Source organism: Anomalospiza imberbis, chromosome 9 (genome assembly GCF_031753505.1).
Source record: "Anomalospiza imberbis isolate Cuckoo-Finch-1a 21T00152 chromosome 9, ASM3175350v1, whole genome shotgun sequence".
NCBI lineage: Eukaryota > Metazoa > Chordata > Aves > Passeriformes > Viduidae > Anomalospiza > Anomalospiza imberbis.
In genome coordinates, this window is record NC_089689.1 from 8,976,237 (window position 1) to 8,994,009 (window position 17,773).

At 38.8% G+C, this 17,773-nt stretch overlaps 1 protein-coding gene across 1 annotated transcript; it reads right to left on the minus strand.

Moving 5' to 3' along the window:
* Positions 1-571: 571 nt before the first annotated feature.
* On the minus strand, positions 572-17,081 carry ZBTB41 (zinc finger and BTB domain containing 41). Its single transcript, XM_068199589.1, has 10 exons — positions 15,853-17,081; positions 14,478-14,685; positions 13,701-13,770; positions 11,137-11,284; positions 10,326-10,455; positions 9,640-9,735; positions 9,019-9,125; positions 7,503-7,608; positions 6,395-6,483; positions 572-5,639 (listed from the first exon to the last, which is right to left on the minus strand). The coding sequence occupies exons 1-10, from the start codon at positions 16,973-16,975 to the stop codon at positions 4,999-5,001; spliced, it is 2,718 nt and encodes a 905-aa protein (XP_068055690.1). The 5' UTR covers positions 16,976-17,081; the 3' UTR covers positions 572-4,998.
* Between the last annotated feature and the right edge of the window lie 692 nt (positions 17,082-17,773).

The following is a 17,773-nucleotide window of genomic DNA, read 5'->3' on the forward strand; positions in this document are numbered from 1 at the left end:
GCCGGGAGGGGCGGCGCTCCGCCCGCCCTGAGGGACAGCGCTCCGCCCGCCGGGAGGGCCGGCGCTCCGCCCGCCGGGAGGGGCGGCGCTCCGCCCGCCGGGAGGGGCGGCGCTCCGCCCGCCGGGAGGGGCGGCGCTCCGCCCGCCGGGAGGGGCGGCGCTCCGCCCGCCGGGAGGGCCGGCGCTCCGCCCGCCGGGAGGGCCGGCGCTCCGCCCGCCGGGAGGGCCGGCGCTCCGCCCGCCGGGAGGGCCGGCGCTCCGCCCGCCGGGAGGGACGGCGCTCCGCCCGCCGGGAGAGACGGCGCTCCGCCCGCGCCGAGAAACAAACCCACAGCCCAGCAAGCCCTCAGGGCGGCTTCTGTAAACAAGTTTAATTTGCCAAATATTCTGAAGTCAAAAGGAGAATGAGACACACACAATACTGATGAAAACATCGGCCTCATCTGTTTCTCTTCCGTAACTCTGAAAGACACACAGAATACTGTGTTTTCGTGCTGTTGGAAAACAAATGGGGCAGAGATCAAAGCTTAGCACAAGCACCCCTGCAAGAAATCCTGTGGAGCGCACAAGGTTAAGACAAAAGAACTTTACTTTTCCATAGCAAACAAAATTACACATAGGACTGAGTACTTCCACATTTACAGTACACTTCCTAACTTTTCCTTATAGCAAAGGATTTCCCCTAAACAGACAACTTTAAAGACTTCCATCTAAAATACCAACCTGTACAGATCACATTTAAAACACATTATCTCAATATATGAGTGACAAAATATTGAGTTCTTTTCACCCTATTCTTTCATATAAAAGGACCAGCATTTAACATGACTAAAATGGTTATGGGGGATTCAAAACATTGTGTCATTTTTATCTCCAATCCATCAAAACTTTTTAAACAAAAACATTTCTAATGAAGCGTGAAAAAGACCCTTTTGGCTTTAAGCAAGGTGACAGCCCTGCATTACATTCTGCCAGTGACATTCTTGGATGCACACGATAAAATAACCAATTTGTTGTGAGACTGCTGTAGAGCAAGATCCCACAGGGCAACAGTCACAAGGACCTACAGATAAATGCTTCCCTTTAGCCTCAGCCATAGGGGGAACACACAGACTGCATCAGTCCTGCTTATGTGTTCCACACAGAAAAATTTCACATCTTTTTTATTGTTATCAGGGAAAAAAAAAACCTATTCGTCTACAACAGAATTCATTCATAATTCTACATTCATGAACTCTTACACAGAAGTTATTTTAAATTTAAAAACTGGAGGGTCATTTATTCCTTAGCAGTCCATAAAACGTTTCCAGTTCAATCAAGCACATTGCGAGGCGACTCCTTGGAAGCGTTCTTCAGTTCTGGAGGCTCTTCCACATTTGTTAAAGGGAAATAAGCTCAGCTCTTTGATGACACCAAATACATCTTTTCTCATTGTGGTCTGCATGACCCATCTTTAGGAAAAACTACTGGAATTATAATCCAGACTATAGTAGCACTATATTTTAAAGGAAACCACCGCCTTACAGAAAAATATCTTCACCATTACAATGACTGATGTTCAGCATGAAAAGAACCCATGAGGGATACACCTCTCTAAGAAAAGTGTCAGTGCTCAAAGAGGATATTCCAATACAAATAAATAAACTGAATATAAAACCCACTTAAAGAATTAAAGGCAGTAACTCAGTCTACAACCAGAAATTTGTATAGCAAAAAATACAGAACTTAATTTTTGAACAGAAGGAGTGCACTAAGTTCTCAGAAACACACAGCAGTCTGGAGTACCAGCACAGACTCCGCTTTTCTTCCCAAAGGTCAGCATGTGGAAAAGATCAACTTTTTGCAATGTGCCACTAAACACTCTTTACAGATCTTTTTAAGAGACACCTGCTTCTTCCTTCTTTGGCAATAAACACTCAACGGATCTAGTGACTGCCTGATAAAACATTTATTGTAAATGCCCCCTCCACATCAACAGCACCCACACTCTCTGATGAGCACATACTGAAGTGGGGGGAGCAGATACTGAGGAGTTCCAACCCATGAGCTGTGAGGTGCAGACCTCTGCCCTTGGACCCCAGTCCTACAAGGGACTATCTTCTATCAAGCAGAAACCAGACTTTCACCTACCAAATGAAGTCCCAGCCCATGAAAATTTACTTTGCTCATATATGAATTTTAAGTAGATGTAAAGCCATACAAATTATAGCTCATGATATTAAATAAAAATAAAAACTATGTATCTAGCACATAAGCTTTCCTATTGTCTTTCACTGTCAACTGGCAAAGATCCAGCCTGACCAGCAGGTACAAACACTAACTAGTAGGGTTATCTGCAAACAAAAAACACCAAAGAACTAGTAGGTAATTTTTTCCAGGAATGACTAGTGACCCAAACAGCAAAGAGCACACTCGTTTTTCTCAAAAACGAGTCCTTTTATAGTTCATTTCTTGTTGGGCATGCACAAACATGGAGCCCTTCGAAAGTTATTGACCTTCATGTTTTCTGAATAAACAACTCAACTAGAGAAAAAAGCCATTCTTTAGAATAGATATAAAAGGCACAATTATGAAAGAATTTTTAAAAGGACATTATCAAGTAAATATGCTCCAAATTCCATTTCAGTGTTTTCCTAGAGTGCTTTCCACACAGACTGGACTTTAGAAGAAACAATTATTTACCAACCACTTTGAAGCTACTATTTTGTCAAAAGCCCACAATACTTATTTCTGCTGTAGGACAGAAAAGACAAGAAACAACAAAGAATTAGGCTTTTAGTCTGAGCACTGCACTGACACCACTGATGTTGGGTTACTTTCAACAGTACAATTACAAATGCAGCAGAAATCATGTTTCATGTGCACATGAATAGTATAAATATGATACACACATGAAGACTTGAAAAGTACACATAAACCAGCCACTTTCAAGCCATGGAGTGTAAAGGTGACAGAGACAGTTTTATTTTGAAAGGAGATGAAAGGTGGAGTTTGAAAGCAGAAAGGGTGGTACTTGATAGTGTCCTTTCAGAAGGTGGCATTCAATGGCCTTGTTATTGCTGTGTATTTGCTAGTCTTCAGCTTCTTCCCAGATCTATTTACAGCATGTCAGTCTGAACATTCCCAGAGCACAGCTCTAAATTTTACTTTAGAGATACAAACGTAGAACAGTTAAACATATGTAGTCCTGTTTTAGAAACTGAACTTTTAAAGTTTAGGACTTCTATTGTGCTTCTTTGGCTAAGTCCTATTTAAATATTGGTAACACTTAAAATTCTATAACTCTGCCACTATTTAACAGCTAACAGAAATCTTTGGTGTGTTTAGGTTAAGAATCCATTAGGGTACAAGCTTCAAAATATGAACATTCAGGCAGTTCTGGCCCCTCTCCTGCAAACTGCTCAACACTGAAGTAGATGATTAATAGAATCTAACACCAAAGTATCTGAATACAGTCTCAAATGATCTGTGCCACTTGAGAGTTTGCAGAACTGTGATAAGAAAGTCAACTTATCACCACAACTCCCTTGTGCTCAGCTCATTGAATAAATTTAACAGTTAAAACAATACACATAAATCCAGTTTCCCATTTTAAAGATTCTTTGAGATAATAATTTAAGAACAGAGAAAACTGGAGGAAAATTTCAATCTCCTCTTAGTAATATGGGAATCTTATTATGCAATTCCTGTGAGGAATTATGAAGATTATAAAGTTACTTCAGATACTTTCTTTGGCATCATATTCACCAAACAAACACAGAATAATTATTTTTAAAGTACACTTAAAAGAGAAAGCTTGATGAGGTTAAACTATACAAGATTTCATGGTGACACCAGACTTGTAGTTCCAAATGGGGTTTTTTTTGAAAAAAAACCCTTATGTCTAGTAAAGAAAGGGCTAAAAATAATTAGACATAAAATACTCTCAAGAGTTTAACTTTGGTTTATAAACACAGTACAAGAAAGTAAGAAACAAAACAATTTAATTAGCAACTCACAAGAGATTTAGCATTACTGATTTTCTATTTTTTTGAAATAGAAATTAAACACTGTTCTGGAACAGTCTTTAAATTTCTCCTCTATCACAGATAACCTGAAAATGGGCACATTAATGTGGGACCCTGATATCATTTATGCTTTAGCAAGGGTCAACCATGCCAACCCTTTGTGACTGTTCATGGATTAAAATGACCTTGTAAATACTCCCATTTCTTTCGAAGTTAGAGTGTGGGGTACACTTTAGAAGACAAAGATTGAGAAAGCAAGAAAAAAATGCATCTTAAAATTATATAGAACTAAGTGTAGAAAATTGACAATACCATTGTCTAGTTCTTCCCACATTATTCAATATTAGAGATCAAAGAAGCCAAATTTAGGCAGCCTAACTGTACTCAGGGGGATCCCTGAACACCTTGTTTAGTGTCTTCATAAAATATCATAAATAACTTTTCAGAAGAACCTAGTGCCTGCGTTCACTGGCTAGGCTACACAGTCCAGCCACCCTGAAAACCCTCCAAAAATGCCTCAGGTTCAAGAAAATTATATATTAATTTCTGTGTGAAACATAATTCAAAGTTTCATAGCCCTGCCTGCCCTTAGAAACTTTCATGAATTTTATATAGTCCTTATTCTTTTAGAATGCTTTCTATTCCACTTAAAACATTAACTCAAAGTGAGATGCAGAAAGGCAAACAATTTTTATAAATAGCCAGATATGTAATTACATTTTCAGCCACTATCCTGAAAAGATATTTCAGAGCATTATTTTTAAAAGAACATGTATAAGATTTTTAAAAACTCTTAAAATCACAAGAAATACTCTTTTGTATGCATCAAATTGTGCCTAAATGTTCAAATATTATGTAAACAAATTGTTTTCCCAAAATTATGCAGGAGACTTAATGAGTCCAAATAAAATATAAAATATAAATCCTAGTTGCCACATCAGCCCTCTGGTGGCCGCCGGCTTAGTAAATTCGGTGGAATGTTATGGTCTGATCATGAATGTTCGTTGTTTGAAATATTCTGTACAGTGGGAGTTGTATCTAGCCCCAGTAAAGTTCCAAGATATGACTGGTCTCTAGGATCCAGCATCTGCTCAGGCCTTACAGGATGAACAATATTTGCAGGCTGTGGAGTCAGGGTGTATTTCTCGAGGAAGGAGAGCTCCGTGGCTCGCTGATAATCCGGCTGCTCCGGCTGCGGGGGAAGGATGCCATGGGACTGAGCACTGTGCTGCACCAGCTCTGCTTGGGGGTCTGGCATGGGAACAGGGACCAGAGTCACAGGCACGCACACTTCTGGGGATACATTCTGCAGCAAAGTTTTGGCTTCGGATTGATATGCTTTGGACTGTTCCACATACTGTTTAGCCTCAGTTTGGTAAATTTTGTCATCAGAGCTGTACTGCACTGGTAAGGAGACTAGCTTTTCCTCTGAAGATGCCAATGCCTCTTCTGCAGCCTTAGACCCATGAACGTGATCAATATGATACTTCAGCTTGTCTTTTCGTTTAAAGGTTGCATTGCAGTGTTGGCAGTTAAAAGGTCGAGCATCTGAATGAATAACCATGTGTTTCGTTAATGTCTTCTTAATTCTGAAAGACTGATTACAGATCTGACATTTGTAGGGCTTCTCACCTTTAAAGACAGAGAAGTAACCATTAGTTATTCTGAGTAACATCAAATCACACATAAATATACAAATACCTTCCAGGGATTAAGGCATCAAGACCTACTATAAAACAATTTTACTGAAAACAAACTCTAAGTTCAGTATCTATTCCACAATCAAGAGAGTCATCAGGAATTTGTTTAGAAGTTATACTGGCATACTCTTCTCCTTACATACAATTCTCTCAGTACTCTGGACTTAGACTAGAATACAAACCAAATTAAAAATAATAGTCTTTTAAGTGTTACGATACTGGGATTAAATGAGCTCAGTTTTTACATCTATATGTTTCAAAAGACAATGATTTTCCTAAACACAAGGCAGGAAAAACAAAGTCAAAGAGAAAGGACATAGCCCTTTCCAAAGGGAGTTCACTCCTTGTTTAGATGACCACTTGAAATGCAGTAATCTCTGGAGCACAGAAACATTTAGAAGGTCTGGGTAAATTTGGCAGGAGCACACATACCAGTGAACTAATGGAGGAGGTGCAAAAAGTGCCCCACAAACCTGAGCTGAGATTATCAGTATTCCAGGTAAACAATCATAAAACAGTATTCAGGAATGGCCAGTATATAAGAATGAATAAAATCTTGCTGCTTTCTCCTACTCTCATCCTGAATGCTCAACCACCATAACAAATAAAATCATTGAATCAATACTGATGCACAAAAATACATTTCTGCGTGCTTTGTGGTTTAGTCGGGGTTTATTTTCTTTTTACCTGAATGTGTCCTAAAATGCATTTCCAAACTTGATTTCCCTTTAAAAACTTTCTTACAGACTTCACACTGGTGAAATGTTGCTTTATATCTTTAAAGAAAAAAAGACATTTCGTGTTATTTTTTTGTAATCAACTAACAGTAAAGTTATGTCCACAATCCTTTCTGAACTCTTTAACTGCAAAATAGCCAAATACCAAACTTTCCATATTTCCTCACTTATGTTCCTATTTCCTGGCATCTACATACCAAAAAGGTCAATTAGATTCTTTTCAATATTCAACTTTATTCTCTGTTGGGATGGCACTTCAGTATTAAAAGAACAAAAGCCACTAAGACTTATTTTTTAACCCCAAAAATCTCCTTAAGTAGCACTTTTTTGCACAACACCCACAAGAAGCTTTTACTTTCACAGAATCAGGCCATAAATAAGGTTCTAGGAATGGCAGAATTTCTAGGTAGGCTACTGCCTACCAAGGGAAAAAAACAGAATAAGCAACGTACTGTACTTTTAAGTCAGACACATCTTTAATGGGTTCTACACAACACTAATGAGTACTAACAGCTGAAACACATCATTTGAAAACAACCAGAGCTGTTTATTTCAAATGTCTGAGAGGTTTATTTTCAGAGCTCAAGGGTTTTAAAACCCTATTGCATTTTCAAGTTAGAGACACAACTTGGGCTTCAAAGTTTTTACCTCCTTTCAGAGCCACTAATCTGCCCCCAGCTTCTAAAACACCTTCAACATGAGATAATTCTCCCTGTGCTTACTTGATGACTAATAATTCAGTTTTAACTAGTCTGCAATGACAATACTACAGCAAACCAACAATTAAGAACAACACTGAGACAGATAATTGACAAATTAAAATCTGATCCTTTTTAATGCTTTTATTTAGTTAACTGTGCTACAAACAAATTACCTAGCTTAAATTGTGGAGGCAATTTTCTGACATCCCCTTCAAACTGTAATAACATCTCTATGAAGCCTGAGGTACAGGCATGACAAACACACAGAAAAGCAGAATTCTGCTCACACATGCAAGTCCTAACAAAACCAGTTACAGTACAGAAGCATTTATGCAGTTGTAAAAACCTTACACTTACTTCTGCCAAACTTTTTCTCCTAGATGAACACTTTTATAATGAACAGTGAGGTGATCTCGACGGCCAAAACATTTTCCACATTCCTCACACTGATGTGCTTTTTCACCTACAAGAGCAAAATTCAGTAAGTTTTGGTTAAATCTTTTTGGAACTTATTAAAAGTCTATGACCTATAATCATGTTCCCAAAGTTCAGCCAATCAAGCTCTTCCACACCTCACCTGGAGAAGGATTCTCTCTTATTAAAGAAGAAAATTTAGGAAGCACAGTTGTTCTATCAGAGTAGGGACTTTACCACTTGTTATATAGGACTAGTCCATATGATTCCTACAAAGAACTTTGTGCTCCAAGTCAAGAGACACTTCCCAAACGCTCACTGCATGGGAGCACAAGTGAATGACTGGGAATGGACTCTTCATTATGACCTGAAACGTGGTACCGTCAATAATTCAGCTGTTTTAAAGAGAAGCTTATTGAAACAAACCAATTATTTTCAGCTACTAATTTGTATAATTTAAAATGACACCTCAGTATTTATCATTTTAATCATCCTGATGGACATAGTTACCTTTTTCTTTTATGCTGCTGTTTAAGAGTATCTTGATGCTTTCTAGTCATCTTGAGATCTTCCACAAAGTGGCAGAATATTTCTTCTCATGTAAATAGGGGTGTGGACAGTCAAAGAATGTAACTTTCTAGATGGGGAAAAGCAAATAGAGCAGAAAAGAGGATTTTTTTTTTTTTTGGTACTTGGACTTTTCAAAGATTTCTTTATTTTATAGCAGACATTATGATTTCAAACACCAGGAAAGAAGCTGTCTTTCAAATAAAGACTCAGGAAGTTTAGACTCTGATCACTTTCATACTTCCAAGCTGCCTACAACGTATTTTGCCTCCTAGAACGTCGTATTTCCTCTGGATCCTGTTGTGAAGAAGTCACTGGTGAATCTTTGCTCTTTCTATACATTTGATAACCTTTCTGCTCTCAGAGCAACAGATTTTTTTTTCTTCCTCCTGATCATCCCCATCTGTTCATAGGGCTGATTCCCTCAGCCTTCCTTCCCTCTTTCCCACAAGAGAGACTTCAGAAACACCTCTCTGATGCTCTTTACATTGAAGTGATCAGTGTACAAACTTTGACAGAGACTCTGACAGCTTCTTCTGTGTTGTGGAAACAATGTTTCACCCAATTGCTATTAAGAAATCTGGAATCATTAAAAAAATCCTCCTTTTTCACTTTTGCTTTTTGTATTTATGATTATTAAAGCAATCCATTGTTACATGTTTTTGACTGTCCCTCAGCTTTCTATGGTATCATGGAGGAAACATTTGTCTTTTAAACCTTTGAAACATGTAAGATTATTAACTCTACTTTAGTAGACCTTAAAAAGAGTGGCAGGAACTTTTATCATGCCTTAAACATCGCATGCACTGAAAACAAATTCCATCATTAACTTTTTAATTTGTTTTATTTCAAAACAGTAATTTTGAAGCCAGTTTCCAAAGAAAATACCTACCTGAGTGTATTTTTTTGTGTTTTGTCAGATGGTCATGCCGAATAAATGTTTTCCCACATTCTTCACATTCATATCTCTTGTCATCATGATGCACTCTTAGATGAAGTCTGCATATTGAGCCGTAAACATGACCATAAAATACAATTTTGTTTAAATAATCTGTACTGCTAATGCAATGCAGAATAGCAGAAAATGCAGTCTTTAATGCTTCACATAAGTATCAGGAAGTAACCTGCAGCTGTACTGTTCTTAGAAAGCAAGAGAGAACTGAGCTGAGCTCTCTTATGTGAAATTAATTTAGTGGGATATTTTAGTCCTTTGCTTTCTATCTCTTTGAATAACAAAGAGATAGAAATTTTACATGTGCAAAAAACTCAACTTTGAGAATAGATTTGTAGGGTTTTTTGTGTTTAAGCCACTAATGTATGACAAATTAAATTAATTCTGACAGATTAGTAATATATTTTTTAAATTGAAAGATGTTTAGAACATTTACTAATGCTCTCAGAGGTGGAGTACATCAAACACATACATTACAAAGAATTATGTCAATAACATGAATGCATATATATCACCAAATAAGCAAAACAGTTTAGCAGCTTGTTTAATAAAAATCTATACCTGTAAGAGCTTCCATGACGAAAACTCTGCCCACAAATACTGCAGAGATGAGGCTTCTCTCCACTGTGAATTCTCAGATGTTCTTTCAAAGTTGTTCTGTTTAACAAAGCCAGTAAAATTTGCTTTTAAGCAATGTCCCTGCCACTTTAAAGTGAAGCATACTATAATTTTCTCAATGTCTTACTGTGATGGATCACAGTAGATCCAAATGACTGTATAAATTCAGATATACACACCAACACATGCATTCAAAGACAGTCTGGCAACCTATTTACTGGACCAACTGGGTCTAGAAACAGTATCAGGAAATAAATAAAACACTGTCCCAACGTAAATTTGGAAAACATACATTAAAGAAAACATCTTTCCCAAAAAATTGCAGTATGTTTTTGCACAGCAGAGAAACGTAAGTTTCTTAACAGTAAGAAGCTTAAATGAAGTGAACGAGAGATAAGACTTTCTTAATATATTTGCACTTCACAATTAATTACCTACAGCTGTCACCCTTAATTTTAGAGGTGATCAGAAAATCCCACACTACCAGTGGCTCTCACACTACCTTTTAATACACTAATGCTCTGAAATGATCTCATTTATGCTAAAACTCCAAGCATATTCAACATCAATCCAATATGCTAAATATTGCTGCGCTCTGCTGAAGTTCAAGTAGTCAGCCAAGTCCTTACCGTTCCCTGACGGATTTCCCACAGATGAAACATGTCCATTTCCTCTTTCCCCCATGAGTACATTCTATGTGGCGTTTCAGATTCCCTGTGTCATTAAACTGGCGGCCACAAATATCACAAGGAAAAGGCCCTACAGGGAGACAGACACACAGAGTAGGATTGACTGTCAGCTAAAATAAACAGCAAGCCCAGACTGGTTACTTTTGAAAACCCTCATCAATTTACAAAGCAAAAGTTTTGTCTAAGAAATTATTCATCTTCAGTACAGTCAGCATACTTCAGTTAGATTTTGTGAGCTTTCTAAGATTTGGCATTTTGTCAAATTTCATGACAGTAAAGCAAAAATTTAGAATTCATAGTCAAAAGCAATTAAGCCCACTTAAATCACTTGAAATAAAAAATTATTATCACCCATTTAGTTCCTACCCAGCAGAAATAACCAGTAGTATGAAAAAAGTCTGCAGAATACTTCAGGAGGAAAGCAAAAGGTCTTTTGAAAACTTCAGGAAGAATCGGACTCCCTAGCTGAGAATCAATTTTATGCAAAAAACTTTCAAATCAAACTAACCTTAATTCTTCTTCCTCTCCAAAATTCTGACTTTTTTGGGTACAAGAGAATACCTCAAAAAGACAGCTGAACACAAAAGTAAAAACCCGACCAACAAAAAACCTTCCAACAACTCTTCCGCAAAAGTGGAAGAGAGAATTGTAAAAGGAGGTGGGGTGTAAACCAGACTGACCAGGACATAAAATGGAGGGGGAACATTTTACTTAAATCTAGTGTTTACATGTACGAAGGAGGTTTCTATACCGAGATGGAATTTTTCTTGATGTTTCAGCCTTGCAAAGCGGGATTTAAAATGCTCTTCACAGTAGGTACATTTGAAGGGTTTATCCTGAGAGTGAAGGATCATATGCTCTTCTAAGTGAGGCCTTCGAGTGAAAGATTTCTTACAAATCTGAAATGATAACACACTTTGTCAAAGATACACCCATTATAACCAGATTCTTTTCCTATTCATAAACTCAAGTTTATTTCATAAACTCAGCTTATTTCATCTGCTCTCTTCACCAATGTAAGATTAAACACATATTCTTCAAAAACCTACTCTATGCCAGTAGGTTTTTGTCAACATCAAAACCAACCTGTGCTCTACATAAACCATAGTGGACTGTATCTGCATAGATTAGGATGCAGATCCATGCAGATCCAGCCTAAATCAACTACTGGCAAATCCTGCATGCAGTTATATGTTCCTCCCCAGTCCTTCTTTCTACTGATTCCAGCACTTCCCAGACTCTCTTCCTAGGGTGTTTCAACACAGTAACTCAGCCAAAAATAACCCAGTGGAAAAAAGCAAATAGCTTTGGTTTGGTTTTGGATGTCGAAACAGTTTAGTTGGACTACAGTAGAAGTTGTTGTAGTATAAGCTAATGTAGAACCATAGTCATACCTGTTCCTTTATTTCCTCTGGGAAATTCCCTGACAGCAGGTATTAAAGAGAAAATGCCAATACCAACAAGGAAATGTAACTCAAAATACATTTTAGAACTACAGGATGTAACAAGCCTAACATTATGTGTGCTTTTTAGTACTGCTCTCAGATTAACCAAAACTAAAATGTTCAAGAATTATTAGTAGTGACTTAAGTAAGCACGCAGTACAATTACAGAATTGAATCCACAGCTCAAATTCAGGCATTTAAACCAGGTATTACAATTTATCATCAGGGTCCTATGCTTCAACACACCGAGTGCACACATATTTCCCTGTGAGACTCCTGCTGTTGTTTATGACAGCTCAGCTGAGCACTACAACTCCCACACATTAACTCCTGCAACCACCTTCACAGAGCACACATGAATAAGGAAGAATAAGGAAATCAAAACCAGCAGCTCTATTTGTTTAATGTTAAATAGCGGTGTAAGAAAATCCATATTGTATAAACTATAATAGCCCTCTTGTTTTTCCTTACTATTCATATCTATTGTTTGTGTAAATTTGCTCATATTCCTCAAGGATTAAAATGTGGTCTGCAAATCCTGTTGTTCAGACAGATTACAGCATAAACCAATAACCTTAGTGAATCCTGCAGCTCACATCTGTGGCACCTTTGCCCTCAGAACACACCACATGAACAAACACAGTCACAGCACAGCACCCAAGGGTACTGCTCAATGTCCAACTGCTGTAAAAGTTGGAATTCTACCCGCTTTTAATTCAAGTCCATTTTCAATGCACATGAGCTGTACAGGAACAGGAGCTCATTTCTTTAAAAATTTCTACTTACAATTTTCAATTTAAGAAATAAACCCACAAACCAGGAAGCTGCGTTTATCAAATCACTCATCTGGTAACACACTTTCCCATGAATGAATGTCAACAATGTTGCACAATTGAGCCTCACCATTATGATGTTTCTTATCTAGTAACAAACAGAATCTGTAACACGTTCACACAGTACAGCCTCACCTGGAAGATAACACCCTTTGATGAATCAGGTAATAGCCTTGAACCACAATCCCACAAGCTGCACAATGAACAATACAAATTCCTACAGCTGATATCTCCCAACTTCCTACTGTATGTTTACAAGTGAAAGTTCCCAAATAAAACACGGTTTGTAATTATGTTACAGCCCCTAATATTACAGACATGCTGCAGCATACAGCAGCTTGCATAAACAAAACAGCTGCCCTAAAAAACATAAAGGAAACCAATTCCCTTAAAAATAGCAACAACAAAACCCCACATCTGAAACCTTAAAACATTATTTGGCAGCATACACATAGAGAATGGAAATTCTACAAATTCCTTTTTAGAGCAGAGGTAGTTTCACACATATACCTCGCACAGGAAAATCAAGTAAAGGATTCCGTGATTTTACAACTAGAGATAAATTTAGCACAAATTTACAACTCTGCTGACATGCATATGCAGCTAAATGAGAAAGTGTTTCATATATTTTCCTCACAATTGAGAGATCCTTCCTGTAACAGTATGCTTTATGGTCAGAGTTTGTTATGTGTAATTAACAGGAGAGCAAATACTGGTTTTAAAGCATTCATAACACTCAAGTCTAATAATCTGTAAACTGAAGTTTTTGAAAAAATACTGCCTCTAACTATTTTAGAATTGAAATTGGGATTATTTATCTGACCAGAGTCATATAGACAAAGTTCTATCTGACCAGAGTACATAGAGACAAAGTTCAGTCCTTAAACCAGCAGATAGAGGAAATGTATCACTTAGAGGAAAATCATCCCTTAGAAAGCTTTCTGAGATTTCACAGAAACACATACCAGATTTTCATTAAAGTTCACAGAAGATAAACTCTGTATGGGAAAAAAAAAAAGTAGTGAAATATTACTTACATCACATTTCCAACCTTCACTCTTTGTCTTCTTGATAGAAAGAAATTCTTGTACATTCTCTGGATGAAACCTAGGAGAAAGAAGCTGAAAGTAGTCATAACTTTCCAAGATGAAGATAATCCAAATACTAAATATCTATTTCTAAGCTTTATATGTCATGGCAGTTGATCACCACACTGGCAGAACAGAATACTGATGCTGAAACAATTCTAATGACACAAGTAACTGGAAAGCAGCGCTGACTAAGGAATCCTGTAAAACCTCATACAACATTAGATAAGACAAAAGGCATAAGTTTCAACTTATAGATATTTACAAAGAAGAAAGAAAAAAGGCAGTATGTAAATAATAAAACCTTATAATTAGACCTGCCATAAACAATTTATCTAAAAGAATCTGCACAGAAATGGTTTAGACACCTATTATCATCAACAGTAAAGAACTGATATCTAAAACTAAATAAGGTATTTTACCTTCAAATTAAAAGTAGGCAGGTAATTTTTAAGTCTGGTATGTTCTGACTGTGCTAGCTTATCTGAAAGATTCTAAAATTTATACTAAAAACTTTTGGCAGAACCCCCATAGAAGCACTACTGCTATTTCTTACAGCAGATCAGGTGATACTGCTAATCCCCATGCCCTTTGAAAAGGCAGTTATTTGAAGAAATAGTTATAAGTACAATGCAGAATATGCTGTGTTTATATATATGCTTATCTTCATTTTTAAAATGAAAAAATGCTTCTTCAGAAATGCCAGACACATTACACCATACTTGCCTCTTCACATGCTTTGCTAAGGTCTTCTTGCTTGCATGCAGCTTATTGCAGTAGGGACATTTGTGCTCCTTCTTATGGAAGTCAGTGTCACTGGAGTGTTTCTTTCTGTGCACTGTCAGGTTGGACTTGGTCGAGTAGCGCTGGTGACAAATATCACATTCAAAAGGCTTCTCACCCGTGTGGACACGAGTGTGGCTCTCGTATTTGCCTGGACAATAAAGTCATATCTGTTAGCATGAACAGGTATCACCTGCAATAGGCATGTCTGAGGTTTGTTCTATAATCTCTCTCACATATAGTCGAGCTCTAAGTACCCTCCACATCCATCCAAAGATTCCTACTGGCTTACACCACTAAAAACTGCCCAGTGCTCACTTATGTGTTTAATCCAAGGTCTCTCCAAACACTTGCATCTTCCTGTAAGTTTGTGTAAGGGTTACAAGTCACTCTTGTTCAACCCTACAGCACAGTCTGACCTTAAATGCTGCAAATTACAGTCCTATTCTTTCACTATACTGATCATGAGTACCTTTGCAGAATGGCAAACAGCCTCAAAACAAATTGGAAATCTTAAAGCACTTTCAGATAGCAGAACAGTGAATGAAAGATACAAACCCTTGCACATTATCTGTATTTGGGACCCTACATACTACCAGAAACAAAAATGCTACTCATTTCTTTCACATGGCTTGTATTCCCTCTTCTGTTTGCCTATGCTTTTTCTGAGGACAAAATTCTGTCCTGTGGATAAATTTACCTCGAGTCAATAGCAGTCTCTCTGCTTTGCACTAGGTTTTACTTTTTTTCTTTGTAGAACATACATTAATGCTGCTGTATAGTATTGTAAATTTATGAGCTTCTGCAGCTCATAGATTTAACATGTAAGTCAGCTGTCCATTGGAATACAAGCTTATAAAGAAATACTTTAGGTATTGCTTCTTTTAATGCATGCTTCTCATGGATTTATTTGAGCACAGAACTAGAATTCTAAGTTATGAAAGTGCAAAGAGAAAAGGGCTTCCAATGCATACAGAACCAAAATGTACCATTCCAACCCTAAATACTCACAGGCCATTTATTTCTGCACAGTAGCTGGGCATTTACACACTGTACTAACAACCAGAATCCAGAGCAGTGGAAGAGAAGTAAATATAGTATTTGCAGATTTTTAAAATTACATGCTCAGGTAATTTATGGAAACTATTTAGCACTACAGACCTAACAACTTAAAACACTTCAAGAAAATTGCAGCACACTGGATCAGTGAGATGATCCAGAAATTCTTATATTCACTCTCCAGGACAGAGAAAAAACTCGGTTTATTTCCCACACAAACAGCACCTCCATGAAGGAGATAAACCTAACTCACTCTTACCTATTCGATCAAACTTTTTGTCACACTTGGGACACTGCAGCAGTTTTTTGCTACTGCTTTGAATGATGACTGGAGCTAAGCCTTCAGGAATATTCCCCATTGAGTCAACTGCCTCAGAACCCTCTTCAGCATCATTCTGTTCCTTTTCGCTTTGTTCTTCAGATTCCGAATCTTCACCTGACATTTCCTCTTCCTGCCCATCTTCATCCACATTACAGTCACTTTCACTGTCTTCAAATTCACTTCTCTCAGATGTCTCCTTGTCAGAACTGACTTTTTCCAAGTTGCTGTCAGAGGCATCACCACTTTCATTGTCACTGATACCGAACTTCGCTGGACATTTACGGCTTCTCGTGGAGCGTCTAGTGGAAAAGCTGGCCTTCTCAACCATTTTTAACCCATGCTTTTGTTCCAGGGAAAGGGGACGGTGGGCTTTAGCCAAATGATTTTCTAAGGATTTCTTGTAACAGAAACTTCGACCACAAAAAGTGCACTGATGACTATTTAATAGTTTACCTGTCAGTTCACCGAGTGCTTCTACTGGTGTAGGTGCATCAGTTACCACATCAGTCTGTACACTGGAAACACTTTCGTTATTTAGTAACTTCACTGCATCTATGATATCTAAAAATTTTGCTGCTTCCAGCACTAATGGAATTTCATTTTTATACACAAAAAACTCAGAAGTGTAAAGAAACTCAAGCAAATGTTGAAAGACAGAATGAGTTACATGATCTAATGTGACAACATCGGTGCTTGGATTTTTGCTCAAACAGGCATGAAAATAACTACTCCCAACAGCCACAACAACTTTGTGAGCACTAAATTCCTTTCCTTCTACAATTATGAGTAAATCACAAAACGACGGATGTTTCTGTCTATCATCATTTAAGTATTTAAGCAGATTTTTGTTATATTGCAATGAGCTTAGGAGCTTTCTTTGTTCTGGTGATGGTGAAAGCTCTTGGGAAGATTTGAGCTGATCTGCAGGAGCTATTTCTGTAGACTTGGAGACAATTTCTTGTGCACAGTCCACTACAAGAATCTGTTCTGAAGTATCTTTCTCATGGCCAAGATGAACCTTTTCATTTAGACTTGCAGCGAGCCGTCTCCTTTTCTTCATTGCAAAAGTGCAACTTCAGGATCAGGAGCTTCATAGGTGATTACCAAAGAGTTCCCGTGAAGACTTGGTTCTGCTCTGACCTTAAGGAAATATGCAACAGTAATTTCATACTCTGCCAAAAGAATTATGATAAAAATTATTCTCAGCACCTAAACATTACTTCAATTTTTAGTAACGCTTTCTGTATTTCAGTGTTAGTGTTATGTATCTGCGTAACTGAGGCTTTTATGAAATCACTAACATCTCTTTGCGCTGCAGACCGCGGCATAACCTGCTGCGAGCCAGTGAGCAGACACTGCCTATTATTAGCTCCAAGGCGGCGGCCGGGCTGGCTTCGCTCGGCTCCCGGCCGCATTTAGCCTGTGCCCCACTCCGGGACGGGCGTGCACTGTTGTTACTATTACTACACCGAAGCGTGTTCTCTTTCCGTTTCACCCCCACAGGGCAAAGCCACCCCAGCTGCTCCCCAGGCCGGGCCGGACCCCCCCAGCGCCTGCCGGGGCCGCCTGGCCTGGCCGCCCTGCCGCGCCCGTCCCCGCCGAGCGGCGGGGCTGCCCCTGGCCTGGGGACCCGGGGACGCTGCTCTTGTCCCCCGCCGAGGGGAGGGGAGGGGAGGGCAGGGCAGGGCGGGGCCGGGCCGGGCCGGGCCGGGCGCGGCAGGGCTGGCCCGAGCGGGATCAGCGGCACCGAGCGCAGGGGCACCGCGGACACCGCCGTCCCGCGGCGCTTAAAATGGCCGCGCCCGCCCCCCTGCCCTGCCCTGCCCTGTCCCGTCCCGTCCCGTTCCCCCGCGCCGCC

Coding starts and splice junctions, on each gene's coding strand:
- ZBTB41 (XM_068199589.1), bottom strand. CDS start 16,975: ATGAAGAAAAGGAGACGGCTCGCTGCAAGTCTAAATGAAAAGGTTCAT. Junction 14,686..15,852: donor CAAAAAGTTTGATCGAATAG/GTAAGAGTGAGT, acceptor TTTATTGTCCAG/GCAAATACGAGAGCCACACT. Junction 6,484..7,502: donor GGAGAAAAAGTTTGGCAGAA/GTAAGTGTAAGG, acceptor TTTTCTTTAAAG/ATATAAAGCAACATTTCACC.